We start from the raw sequence: 14,499 nt of genomic DNA, 5'->3' as shown, positions 1-14,499 counted from the left end.
ATGTTCAAGGAGCAGACCGACCTAAAATTTATCATCAGAGCAAACAAATAGTGCTCGGAGATATGGTGTCTATGAACAAGAACCTGATGGAGTTGTCTGTACATTCACATCTCGTTTGATGTCAAATAAAAGGCGCGTGAATAAACTAGGAGGGGTAAAAGAGACAACTTTATTCTCATGATTCCGCACCTATTGCTAATGCTAACTAGGTATGTCACATTATTATAGATCAGAAACCAAATTGAGTCCAAATGAAAAGTTAGTACTATAGTGGTCGTGTAAATGAAAAGTTCAAGTACCATAGTGGTCATGTAAATGAAAAGAAAACAAAATGAAGTATGGAAATGGCTATTTCCTATAGGGAGAAATTAGCCGCGTACTATTCCATTAGGACTGAAACACCTGCAACTACTTCACCCTGCAGCTCAGATTCTCGGGCCCTCCACTCCACGGGACAGCCTCCACGAGTCAACGTTGTCCAGGCTAAAGGTTACTGCGTCGCCGCAGGAAAAATTCAGGCACGGGCATGGCATATTGACACACGAGGCCGTAGCAAGCAGCAGCGATGCAGCGCTGCGAAAGCCGGCTCGTGCCACGGGCCACCGGCCTTCTGCCAGTGCCAGGGCACGCACGCCACCCTACGGCCCGGCCGCTACCGGCCACTGCCGCGGCGCCAGGGTAGCCTAGCTAGCTACACCGTAACACCGGTGTCAGGGGGCGACGGTACGCTTCGCGCGTGCGGCGCGCGCGGGGATCCTGCATCGCCGTGCCGCGCGTTCGTGCTCCGTTACACGATCGCCGGACTCCAGGGGCCCGTGGGGCGAGGGCTCGCTGGGTCCCGAGCAGCTGCGTGATCGCGGCATCCCGCGCCGGTTCCGGTGGCCGTCTGGGCTGTAGCGCGGCTCCCGGCTCGGGTCTCCTCTGATTCCATTTCGTCGCGTCGCGTCGTGCTCCCATGCCGGCTGCAGCGGGGCAGGGGCAGCGCGATCGGTACGGCGGATTCGCTCCGCTCCCCCGGGCTTGGCGCGACGTGCGCTCACGCCCAAACAGTGCGCTGCCGCTGCCGTGCCGCGGGAGTAAACAAATCGCGCGCGGCTGCGGCCTTGCGCGTACCGGCGGAGTGCTTCGATCCCGCCCGCGTGCGCCCCCGGCCGTGGAGCGCAGGTTGCCGTGCCCCTGGCCCCGGCCGGTGCCCACTGCCTGCCGGCTGCCACCCTCCTACGCTGTCTGTCTCCCTCTCCCTGCTGACCGCGTCGGAGCAATAGGGAGGAGAGGAGATTCACAGTCCGAAGTTATGGGTAGAAAATTATATACTTAATAAAAGTGGAGAATAGTGTATGGGGAGGGTATGATTAATTAAGTGGATATGTATATATATGTAGTACAAAATTAATTATCTATTAATATGCGTGGGATTGAGGAGAATAAGGAGTGGATAATAATTATTTGAATTTGGATGTGAACCAGAGCCGATTTATCCGTACCCTCCCCGATAGCAGGCCTACACGTTAATCTCGGACCGGACCAGCGCTCCATAAGATTTGGGAGATCCTGCGATCTCATTTCGCTCGTAAAGAGCACGACGACTGGCCTGCGGCGTAACCGGTGATTCACTTCGATGGAGAAAAACCGGACAGCTCTAAGTGCAAAAGCCCCCACCATACACTGGCAATCTAGCGTCCAAATTCACTTCGATCAAGACAAACATCCGCATAAGATATTCCATGTCGGCATGGGGATTTGGATGGGATGAAATACTCCTAGAGAATTTAAGATCCTAAGTGCTACCATTCCAATTTCCAAATCAAAGAGAAAGGGGTGGAAACTCTTTTTAGCGGAAGATGAGTGTATTCAAATCACTCATCATGGATTAAAGTTATAGTTTTTCAATCGCATGCCCACCAACCTAACAGTGTACGAACAAAGGGATGTGAAGAAAACTCAGACACCCATGTAAATTCCCTCCGCTAGCTGGCACCCTATCGTTCCTTTTAGCGTCATTTCAATTTGCCAAAAAAATACTTCAAAGCCGCGACATCGATAGTGAATTTCATGCCTTTGCACAAAGACAACTTTTAATACTTTGGCAATTTTTTATGTATAATTGGTATCTTTAACTGTACATGTTATAATTGATAAAGATGTCTTGTCATTAATTAGATGAGAGTAATGGAGTATTTACTTTGAAAAACTTGCGTAGAATAAATTGTCTTTTACCATTGCATAAAGAGCGATTAGCCGTGCAACTAAATTATGCTAATATAAAAATATATCAATACAAAAATTTGGTGGGGGACATGTGCTCCCACGCATCGCAGTGTAGATCCACATTCATTGTAAGTTTCTCAAGTTGTGCTGGTCTTGAGTGACTGGACGAGTAGTAATATAGATTTACAATTTTTGCAATTTTTTTATGAGTTATCCTAAATTTTTGCAATTTTTTTATGAGTTATCCTAGTAAGATGACCAGAGGCACATAATACAATAGTGACTTTTTTTAGGGCTAATGAATAGAACTCCATCAACAGGGTTATTGAACATGGATATGATTTGGATTTCGTATGTTACTTTGATCTCGCAGTGCGCATGTGAGAGATGTCTCTGATGCGAGCACATCATTTGCCACCGTACGTGTATTCAACATTAGACGATAGAGATTATCTTGAAGCATTCATTGATTTCGGAAATGCACTAGGGAATAAAGTGAGTAAACAAGAGTAAACTGAGGATGGAAACTAAGAATGATAAGAGGTTGTATAATTCGTGCACGGTTGAATAATTCGATTTAGTAAGAGCAGGTACCCCACTAAAACAGAGGGCGTGTGCCCCACTGGCAGATGGTCTTATTAAGAGCTGTTCTATGTTCGCCAAGCCATATAGCCCATCTGAATCCTCTATATTATTTACTATAAAGAAAAAGATGCATCAGATGATACACACACGACGATGACACACAAGAGGAGCGAGGGATAGAGTCGTGAACATAAGGGTAAAATTTGGCCAAAGAAGCCACTTCTTGACACGTTCCGCCAAAATGCACAGTTGTTAGTTTTGAGCTTAGGACCCGCCTGACGGCTGAAACGGTCATTAGTGATTTCTGTCAAAAATTTGAATATGTACCTCTCCATCCCGTCAAAAATACAATCTAGTTTTTTATAAAATCTAACAAAAAAAATGTACAATTCTAGAGTTTTCCTGGAGTTCATTATTTGCATGCCGTAACTAATGCTGGTGGGTTGCATGGTCATTTGCCAACAACACTAATCTGTCTAAAATATGAGGATTGCATTTTCCATACGACGAGGTATATAAAAACGATAACAATCTCTGGAAGTTGCTGAGTCGACTCTCATGTTGCCCGGAATGTTACGAACGATTCCCTAAATTACATGCCTCTAAGCTAAACACTGTGGCTGCCTGGTGAAAATCAGTGCGTCATAAGATGCGAACCCAAAACTCACGATCCATTGAGCAGTCATAAGATGCTGGACCTGATTTGAGAAGACACGGCCCTAGACCCTACCACCAATGGCTGAGGATCCTCGATATTCCTCATCCGCCCACACGACAAGCAGCTCAAGGTGCTGAAAGGCTAATTTACCTGTGGCCTTCGTTCGCTTTTGCAGCTGGATGACAGGTCCCGTCTTGCTATGCAAACCGCTTCATTTGTCCGGTTTCAAAAAAGGTTAACACTATTTGTCTAAGTCTACAGTACAGCACAAGCAGACTCGCAGAGGGGAATCACTGCTTCCTTGAACCCTTGTTCATGACGACATGCCATCACTTCAATCATGCAGGATCCTTGATATATAGCAGAATGAACTTCTTTTCGGTTGCATCGGGTACACTGTTACTGTTACAGATTATTTGCAAACTTTTTCCACAACAAATGCGAGCTAACTACACAGATAAACAAGCTCTTCTCTTAGTGTTACATGAGATGCGCTATTTCAAACCAAACGGATTGGATGAAGTGTCTCTAATAGAACGAACGCTGTTGCTCCGTTTTTCTAACTATCGTTCACCTTAAAGAACGTGTAGGAAAGAACTATGTTGTTCACCCCCTCCATTTTGGGGTCTGTCTCGAACTCAGGATCGATGTAGAAGAATACCTGAAAGGTTTCACAAGTGAGGTTTGTGCACAAATAATTGTACATAGCTGTATGTATGCAATATTTCATGATAGTGCAAGCTGAACTTACTGGCATGTCTATCTGTTCCCCGGGAAGAAGTGTTTGCTCCTCAAAGCAAAAGCATTGTATCTTATTAAAGTAAATGGCAGCCTGCGGGGTAACAGGAAGAAAATACTGTTGTAAACTCAAAAGTACAGGAGACAACTTCTCTTAGCTAATGCCATGCAACACCTTAGCTCACATTAAACTTTCTGATCGAAATTTTGGTGTTATGCTGATTTGCAAAGCCACAAAAGAGTCAAAAGATTTTCTTCTGTAGACATTAGTCTTCACAAAATTGAACGGTATGAGTGTGCACGATAACCTCTCAAGTCCCAACACCATTCCTGTGATTCTCTCACAAATCTTGCTTTGCAAGACATGCTGATATGCTTTCAGGTGTGAAAAGTTGTGCTTCATTACAGACAAGTTTCTTTGATTCAATAAGAAACATGTGCTTTATTTTTTAACTGAAATGTTGCAGGTGTATATAACAATACACATACAAGTTCAATAAAAATAGAACAAGCGACAGTGTCAATTTAGAAAATATGGTTAAGTATTTGAACTTTCACAGGATAATAAAGCCTAAATCTTCAAATTCAAGGAACGAAGATGTCTACAAAAACTAATATCCAGAAAAATAATATAAGAAGTATACTGTGTACATTTAAAAAAGTTTGCTACAATTTGTCCTTAAATCATCAATCCTTTATCGCCCTCAACTGTTAGCACTGACTGCAATTTGTTCCATACAAGAATGCTCTTATGAAAAGTACACTCATGGGACAAGTATTACACCTAGCATTTCTTGGCAACAGACTGAAAGATGGGGCCAGAAGGGATTATGCTATATTGATATTATTGAAAAACCCAAAGTATAGTAGAAACTATTGTGATAAAAACAAGACGTATTGCACAAAGATGCATAACATTTCTAAAGAAATGTCAAAATAGGATCAACGACAATTTAATTGGCTTCAAAGAAGAAACAGCAGATACATGTGACCTGTGCAGATAACAACAAATGAAACACAAAGTACAATTTCACACCTTCATCGGAGCAACATTGTATGTGGATACACCAGTAATTGGAGCTGAACTGCGATTTTCAGCAGTATAAAACGCCAGAGCACTTTCACCAGGTTTAACCCTGACCTACAGCAAATGGGATAGGTCAAGAAAGAGTATACAAACCTAAAAAAAAATATATACTAATCCCAAATGATTACCTCTCTCTGTGTAGGAATGAACTTCCATGGCATTCCATCAGCAACATCAGCATTAAATTGGACAATGATCTCTCTGCAAACAAAATGAAATATTTTAAAAAGGAAGGTGCAAGCACTAGAGCTGAACAAAAACTATACTCAATGCACAATGTTTCACATGTAAAACGAAAAAAAGGACTGCCATTCATGAAAAACTATGGGCATGTTTTGCTCAAGTTCACGACAGTTAGTGTATGATTAAAACACAATATCACTGTAGTGGATGCAATTTTTGTCAAGACTGTACCATGTCAATCTTTAGCATGGCATGTTCCATGCGTTTTTAACTGAACCTAGCAACCAATGCATTGTCATGTAAGCTTACCTTTTCAATGAAAGTACATGTGACCATAAATATTGATGAACAGATACCAAGGAAAGAAATTCACAATGCCATGTCTAAACTACGGTTTTGTTTGATTTTCAATCAACAATTACAATAAGCTCAATATCATAAGATATAATCAGAAGAGCAGAATGAGCAGGCACGTTCTAAAAAAAGTCAGTGAACACATTAAAGCATCCTGGTGTATTTCACCCTTTTTCATAAAATATATTTGTGCCAAAATTCTTTAATGGGGCCTTCAGGTTTATATAACACAGGAAACTATTCCATTAGTGTAGGAACATGAAATAAACAATGCAAAACTTGGTATTTCCATGTTGAGCAAGGCTGACCGTGATGTTGTAGTTCCGTCTCGAGCATGTCTTGAGATTTTCTCCTCCACACTCTGTACAAAGCCCAAAAAATTTCAAGCCCACTTCATAAATCCGAACGTACAAATGGGATTTACCATCATATCAAACTTTCATGTGATTTATTTGAAAGGTGACTTCTGGCTTCTCTCAATTCCAATCCTTTCGATAAAAACTCATAATAACGCTGTTTCAGCTGATGATATCATCATCAATGTTAGCTATTGCCCGGGAAATGAACTAGAAACAACAATGTCATCTAAGGACAGTTAAGGAACATATTCCTGACTTAGGTTTGCACCAACTCCAGCATGCACTGAGTGAGACTTAGAGAGGAAATTTCATTTCTCTGAAATTGAAAATTTGCAACTCCCTTCACCATTTTAGGGTTTGCACAAGTTTCCATAGGCAACAATTTGCCACTGTGTTAGTGAAAATCGGGGGGGGGGGGGGGGGGGGGGGTGCATTTTCCACGTGTTCTACTATATCACATCTTTCAAATATGGCCCAAAGCTATGATTGAGCTGCAAGCATAAGGCTTCAATGAAACCAATAGCAGAGAGTAACACTGGCCGGCAGCTGCTGCCTCCCTGGTCAAGGCTGGTCGCCCACTATCCGCTCTACACTCAATTGGGCGAGCCAACTCCAAGATCCTGAGCTCTCATCTATCTATATTTGGGCCCAAAAAGTGGCAATAGAACCACAAACAAATTTTGTTGGCATAGAGGTATGTTAACTGATGGAAATGCTATCCTCTGTCCCTTCATCACTGGCCGTATTGGAAGAGGCAAATCACTATTTTTGCACAGCCACGGCAGTGAGAAATCCTAGGTTAACACAAGATTACAATCAAGACAACTCCGAACAACTCAAAAAAATTCCTATTACTCTCATAATAAGTCCATGGAAATTACAAACTCCACATAGCTTCGAAATGACACCTATTCCCACAGGCAACATATGGCAAACAGGCAAAGCATACCATCCTATGGAACTAAATCCCTACCAGTGGCAGTAATGGAGCCGTGCAATTAGAATGGACCAAATCAAACACCTATTCTTAGTATACGCACAATGAGCAACGCACATATCCATCCCTAACAAGGGGATCGAAACCAAATCGAAGATGAGGGGAGCCAGACCTCGCGTCGTTGGACGGTGCCGCCGTAGCCGGTAGCCTGGCAGAAGCGGCGATATAGCGGAACGGCGGCATAGGAAGCGCCGACCATAGCGACCGCCACGCCGAGCAGGTACCCCAGTGTCCGTCTCGAGCTCTTCTCCCGACCCGCCGCGGCGGCGGCCGCGGAGGACGACGACGAGGCAAGCCCGCGGCAGAGGAAGGATGCGTCGGCGGTGGGAGGCCACGCGTGCCGCGGGGCGTGCCGGCAGAGGAGAGAAGGGGAGAGGTGCTGCTGGAGCCTGGCGAGCTGACGCATCGCCATCGCGGCGGTGAGGCGGCTGGCGGTGGTGTCGCCGCCGCGTTGTTCTCTTTGCTCTGTTTTTTCTTTCGGTGCGCGACTAAAAACGGGGCCGCCGGTTTCACACCACCACGGCCTCATTTTAATAGGCCCAGATTGGCCGTACTGTGTACATTCCAGTTTGCGGCCCATTATGAGCATGGGCTGAGATGATGAGGAGGAGAGGCTGAGATTATGAGCCCGGCGGTGGGGGTGAGGAAGGCCAGCCACTAGGTTAGGAGGGGTCTCAAACTTCCAGCCCACCCTAGCCCATTATAGCACGCTACAGCACAGCCCAACAAAGCAAAGAGTTCAGCAAAGACTAATTAACAGAAAAAAATATTGTCAACATTTTAAAAAGTTGGACCAACATTTCTTGAAAAAAAGTTGGACCAACATTTCTTCAAAAAAGTTGGACCAACATTTCTTCAAAAAAGTTGAATCAACATTTTTTCGAAAAAAAGTTGAATCCAACATTTTTCGGAAAAAAATGTTGACCTAATTTTTTTTTAAAAAAACGTTGAACCAACATTATTTTCAATCTTCTTCTCCGGCTCCGGCGGTCGGCGAGCTCGCGTGGGGGGCCACGGCGGCCAGTGAGCCTGCGCGGCAGGGCCGGCCGGCGGCGCGGTGGCGGCAGGCTCCACACGGGGGGTAACGACGCAAGGCATGGGAGGAAGGGGTGTGAGGCTAGGGTTTGGGATGTAGATCCGACGGATCTCATTCGTTGCACGAATCTCAAAAATTGGAAGGTAACTTCAATAAAATCTTTCGGAAGATGGATAGGATTACCGAGGTTAGGAAGGGCGGGGTAGCCGGGCGGCGGCGGTTGGTGGGCGGTCGATGCAACAACCGTTAGCTGAGGCAGCGGCGGAGGGGGTGGGGGTGGGGGTGGGGGTGGAGGACGCTGGGTGTGAGGTAGAATAAGGTGTTCATGGATCTTGACGGGTCTAATCCCTACGTGGCACACGGAAGCCAAATAGAATCTCCGGAGAAAAATCCCGCCACACTACTTCCATTCCACGAGACAATGTATTTTCGAACTATCAATTATGGAGGCACGGGCCGTGCAATTAGCGCGGACTAAATGAACTAATGAGAAATTAGGAAGCACAATGAACAACGCACAGCTCCATCCCACAGCAACGGCATCGAAACCACATCGAAGATGAGGGGAGTCAGACCTTGCGTCGTGGGACGGCTCCGCCGTAGTCGGTAGCGTGGCAGAAACGATCATGTAATTAATGGTACGGTACCATAGCAACCGCCACGCCGAGAATTTCCGCCTGTCTCGAGATCCTCACTCTCCCGGCGACCCGGCCCGCGGCGGCGGAGGACGACGAGGAAGAGGCCAGCCCACGGCAGAGGGAAGCAACATCATCGGTGGGTGGGCCGCTGTGACCGTGGGTCTGAGGCGGCGACGAACGAGAGCGTGTGAGTGGCAGCCTTTTCTGGATGGGCTTGTAGTCTTCCTCTCTGCGGCCTTAGCCCATCCCTCGGCGATGGGCCGATAAGAATGTCCTGGTCGCCAAGACTTTACTCACCGTCACACTCACACCCACAAAAACTTTTTCTAGTTTTGTTTCAAACACTTGTGGTTCCATCTCCAAAAAAAAACATTTGTGGTTCGTGTGCCGAGAGTTCAAGATGACAATAGACAAATGGTCTAAATTGGAAATCATCTTCTTCTACTCAAATGTGCTGCATGATTTGCTTGAATTCCTCATAGCTCACGAGGCCGTCATCATCGGTGTCCGCCTCCCTTATCATCTTGGCACTTCCTCGTCAGTCAGATTGTCTCCGAGGTTGTGCATGATGTGACGGAGCTGCAGCGCCAAATCATCATGGTTTTAGCGATATGTTCACTGTTTGTCATTCGGAAATCTCAAGTCGATGTTTCGCTAGAAAAAACTCTTAGTAGAGTGATCAGCTAGATAAGAACAGGCAGAAAATCGCACCTCAGCTTCAGAAATAAAGCCATCTCGATCCACTTCAAACGCCCTGAATGCTCCTCTCATATCCCCATCTAAATCAATGTCCTTCAAGAGAAGAGATCAGGCGAATCAATACCACAAGAGTGCATGAACTGTATTTTTGTTAGCAAAGCATGGAGAAATATTTAAGTTTAGTACTACCATGGCAATTGCAAGGAATTCCATACCCAGTGTGTGCTTCTGTCTTTTTTCAAGCAGTTGGATTACTTTGGGATTCATACATCAGACACTGAATTGAAATGTTAGGTTTTCACATGGCAGTGTGCACTGCATTCTTGCTTTAGTGCTGTGTGCAAACAATGTTGTTTGGCATTAAACAAATGACTATGTAGCTAGCAACATAAAGATGGTCCCTAATCACTAGACTTGAAAGCACAAATATGTAAATTAAATGAAGCAGACTAAACGCAATAGTTTGGATTGCAATTTAGTAGAACATCGGGGTATAGTAGGCCAGTAGGGTAACAAAAGAGAAACACAGCACATACCTCCAGTTTGAAATCCATCAAGACACAGAATTCAAGGAAATCAATGGATCCTTTCCCTTCAACATCATTCTCCCTGGTCATGTCCTGCAGTTCAGATTCGGTGATATTTCGATCGAAGTACTTCATCACATATTCACATCTCCCAGTTCCTCGCTATTAATCTGGCCTGTATCGATGACAATTCAAAGAAGCATTATATTAAGGTGTGTTTGGATGGAGGCACGAGGTGGGATGGGATAGGGTCATCCCTCTTTTAAAGAATGAGATGATACCAGCTAGTGTTTGGTTAGAGTGATGAGGACGTTCCAGTTCGTTGTTTGGTTGGCAAAAAAAGGGACGGTTCATTATTGACGACGTTTGCATCCAGTTAGTAGCAGGACCCTATGTCAACCGCACAAGGGCATGGGACCCACGTGTCAGACACCAAAAATAGAGGACAACCATTGCCAGAGCTCGAGATCCCGGACCTAGCCAGCGACGGGCGTGGTCGGAGGGGCGCTTCGCCCTATGTCGGACTACCCCACCGCCGAAGGACGAAGCGCCCCGCCGGCTAGGCCCGTCGCTGGCCAGGTCCGGGATCTCGCGCTGCCTGTTCAAACTACCCCACCACCGCCGCTAGCCTCCCCAAGCCCCGCTGCCACCGCCTGCCTCCCTAAGCCCCGCTCGCCTCACCCTTGAGCTCCAGCGACATCGCCGCCAGGGTCGTGCCGCGACGCTCCCCTATGCCTCCGCTGCCAGGGCCCGTGCCTACCCTGCTCCCTGTCGAGGTCCCGCACCACCGCCGCCACTAGGGCTCGTGCTGCCCGGCACCGTGGATCTGGGCCTCCACCGTCAGGGCCCGCTACCGCCACCGTGGCCGGGCCGGGCTGAGGCAGGAGGGGCGCGAGGAGGAAGAGACGAGAGTGAGACGTCGTCCAAGAGGGATGGATAGGTCCGCCAGTTTTGGAGGAATTGTTCCATCCCTCTTTTTCAGGGAATATTCTACTTAGATGTCGTCCTCATCTCACCTGACCTCCAACCAAATACATGTAAAAGTGGGATGACCCCATCTTGTCCCTCCATCCAAACACACCCTTAGTTCCTCTCGAAAGGGTCCAGTGGCCTAATATTATGTATTGCTATCTTAAGAACACCGCATAACACTTTGTCGAACGTACGGCTTATTGTTTCCAATGACCTCACAAATCGATCCTCAACTAGCCTAAGTGACTGCGGTGCACCAAGTATACATAGGAACATTCCTAAAGGCTTCATTATTGACATATCTCTAGTTGCCCTCAAACCATATGAGTCAACCAATAAATCATGTAGTTGATGAAATAATAGGCCTAAACATGTTATAACAAGAAGTCGTACTAGACAGTGTTTCATTTACCCATTCAATGCCCATCACAGTTGCAACCCTCCTTGGAGCTTTGTGTATGTAAGATTTGTAGTACCTACCAAACATTAACAACAAATTGGAGAACTTCCGATTCCTCTTACGACAGTGCATTATGAACTCCATAGTTTCATCTTCACTAGAGAAATCTTCCATAATATGATTATCCTCATCATCACTTGAACACTCAGTTGAAGAATTAGCATCCTAAACCATAAACAATGCAAAGGTTAGTAATGTTAGAGCATCAGGAAGGTTAGCACATAACAATCACTAAGACAGCAACACACTATTGATTTTATTCAATCAGTTCTTAGCAACAAACAACTCAATTCATGATAAAACTAACATTATGACATCTCCAACAATGATCAACATAGCTAAACTAATACATCTTGTGTTCCTCGCACCATCTCTTTAAGAAAATCAGCCTAGCTTCAGAACTTGGTATATTGTAGAAAAACTCTCTGTGCAGTCCCTCTTTAAAAATTATCAGACAAGCATAGTACTCAATACTATCAGGAGCAGCACCACATTCTAAGGCCAATTCTTGACACTTCTTCAACTCTGCTCTTTCCTTCGACTCCTTGTTAGCTTTCTCATCCACCTTCTTCTTCAACATCTTGTGATGTCTATCATCATATTTAACCCATATACTCACTAGCTTGTCCATAACCTGAACCATAGGGCTCTTGGACTTCGTTCCAGGACTTGTGGCAGTGGACCTAATGCTAGTACTACTAACCCTCCTCCTGCTATTTGTACTAACTGGGTTGTCATCACAATCAAAAGGGAACCCCTGTTGTCCATCTTGTTCTTCACCTTCTTCTTCTCCACCTTCTTTCTCTTCTTCATGTTCTGCTCCAGGTACGAAGGAGGTAGACCCATCTACTACAACCTCATGGAATATCTTCTCTAGCTGATCATCATACTCTGGAGGACCATACTTGAATTTTTTACATTCTGATTTGGGACCCTGCAAAACAAGTACATGTTCAGGTTACAAAACTCCATAAGGCAGCAACATATGGACAATATGAAAAATGATACTTACCTTTGTGTTTTCATCCCACCACCAATCTAGAGCAGTGACAGTACCATTTGGAGCCCTACCCAAGCCACTATCTTTCTACAAGCCCCTCTAGAAAGTGTGCAAAGTTTTCAATCCATGTAGCCTATTTCTGAACTGCCTCCTTTCATGCTTCAATCCAGTTGCTAAGAAATATTTTTCTGCAATTGTCTTGTAACCTCTTGCGGACATGGTAGCTTTGTGACAATTCCCTTCTCTAATTTGCTCGACGCACAAATTACAGGACAAAAGTGTATTTGGTTCTCACCAAGATGCCTTGTCACCTTTAATCTAGTGCATACACACAAGGATATAAAAAAGTCATACAAGACATCTTGGCTACTCTTACTAGCATCAGCACATAAACATTGCATAATACTGCTGGAACATTGCATACATCAGCACATAACATGGTATACTACCATCAATTGAACCATCAACACAGCATCATTGCATATACATATAAGCTTCATATCAAGTTTAGATTAGTACCTTAGAGCCGGGAAAGATCACTTCGACGCCATCAGCAACATCTGGAGGGTTCCCTTCATCAAGATCAAAGAAACCTTCTTCATCAACAATGACTCCACCTCGACGACGCCCACCGACACGTACTCCACCGCGTCCACCACCGTCGGCACCACCACCAGACGTGGATCCAATGAACAGGGACCTAGTCGCGCGCCCACTACCTCTGCTGGAGCCACTACCGCTGCCACGAATTGCGCCGCCACCTTTGCTTCCCTCGGCGCCGCCAAATCTGCTCCCCCCGGCGCCGCCACCTCTCGTGCCGCCACCTCCACTGCTCCCTCCGCCGCCATTGCGGGGCACACGAAGACCGAGGGTACGAGCGCCGCGCCCTCGAGCAACTCTGCCGCCGTCTCCCCGGAGGAAGTCGGAGTACGCGGTGATGTTGGGGAACTTGTCGACCAGCGAGTTCAGATCCAAGGCCTGCATGCCGGCTCGTGGCCTTTGGTACGACTCCGCCTGGGAGAAAAAGTTGATGCCGCCAGCGGGGAAGGGCGGATCCGGCTGCGAGAAGGCGTCGTTGCCGTGGCCGTCCATGAGCACGCACGAGTAGCCCAGCGACGCACTTCGGGGGGAGGGGGCCTCTGGACCTGGAGCGGCGTGGGGTGGGGAGGATGCCACCGCGCGTGGTGGGGAGGGATCGACGGAGGTGGGGTGGCAACGTAAGAAATGCGATGGGGTGGGGAAGAAAAGGACGGCGACGGTTAGGGAAAGGGAGAGGACGGCGGAGGCGCGTCGGCAGAGGGGGCGCGATACGGGATGCGAAGGTGCGGGACCGGGATGTGGTTGCGAGATCCAGACGGGATGAGGAATGGGAGTGGGAGGAGAAGATGGCGGCGCGCGTGATTCTGCTGGAGGGTGCCGGGCGGAGGAGAGAGAAGGGGGTGCGGGAGGGGCAAGGGTGGAATTTCAGACAAGGGGGACCACTTTTAGCCTCTTTAGCTTATTTTAGCACCCCTTGGAGGGGCTAATGGATTTGGGGGGCTAAAGTTTTAGCTCTCTTGTTTGGGAGGAAGGGGCTAAAATCTATCTAAAATGGGGAGCTAAACATTAGCCCCCTCCCAAACACCCCCTAAACAATCTCATGACATGACATAGCGCAGCGCAACGAGAAAGTCTCGAAGTTAGACGCCATTAAATTAGTAAAATTTTGATTTCAGAGATGGGATAGGATGGAACGGTACATTCATTTTGTCCCACGTTTGGTACAAAGACCATAACCATTCCAAATATACCCACCTTATACGGGATGAGCTCGTCCGTCGAAATCGAGCGGACCGGGGGCGTCCCTATTCGACGCCATGTTGCTCTGGCTCGGGGGGACGCCGGCGCTGGAACGGGCGGTCAAGCATGCCCGCCGCACGTGAGCTTGGGCTCCGGCGTGCTCCGCTGCTGGCCCATGCAAGCTTGGGCTCCGGCATGCTCCGCTGCTAGCTCACGCAA

At 46.7% G+C, this 14,499-nt stretch overlaps 1 protein-coding gene across 1 annotated transcript; it reads right to left on the bottom strand.

The window, feature by feature from the left end:
* Positions 1–3,780: 3,780 nt before the first annotated feature.
* On the bottom strand, positions 3,781–7,668 carry LOC117835114 (cytochrome c oxidase assembly protein COX11, mitochondrial). The gene is made up of 6 exons (XM_034714483.2): positions 7,282–7,668; positions 6,122–6,174; positions 5,405–5,477; positions 5,226–5,330; positions 4,203–4,283; positions 3,781–4,112 (listed from the first exon to the last, which is right to left on the bottom strand). Exons 1-6 carry the CDS (start codon positions 7,579–7,581, stop codon positions 4,011–4,013), a joined length of 714 nt encoding a protein of 237 aa, XP_034570374.1. The 5' UTR covers positions 7,582–7,668; the 3' UTR covers positions 3,781–4,010.
* Between the last annotated feature and the right edge of the window lie 6,831 nt (positions 7,669–14,499).

Source organism: Setaria viridis, chromosome 9 (assembly GCF_005286985.2).
Source record: "Setaria viridis chromosome 9, Setaria_viridis_v4.0, whole genome shotgun sequence".
NCBI classification, from domain to species: Eukaryota; Viridiplantae; Streptophyta; class Magnoliopsida; order Poales; family Poaceae; genus Setaria; species Setaria viridis.
Note: the sequence above shows the minus strand (reverse complement) of the source record. Positions and strands in the feature narration are given on the sequence as shown.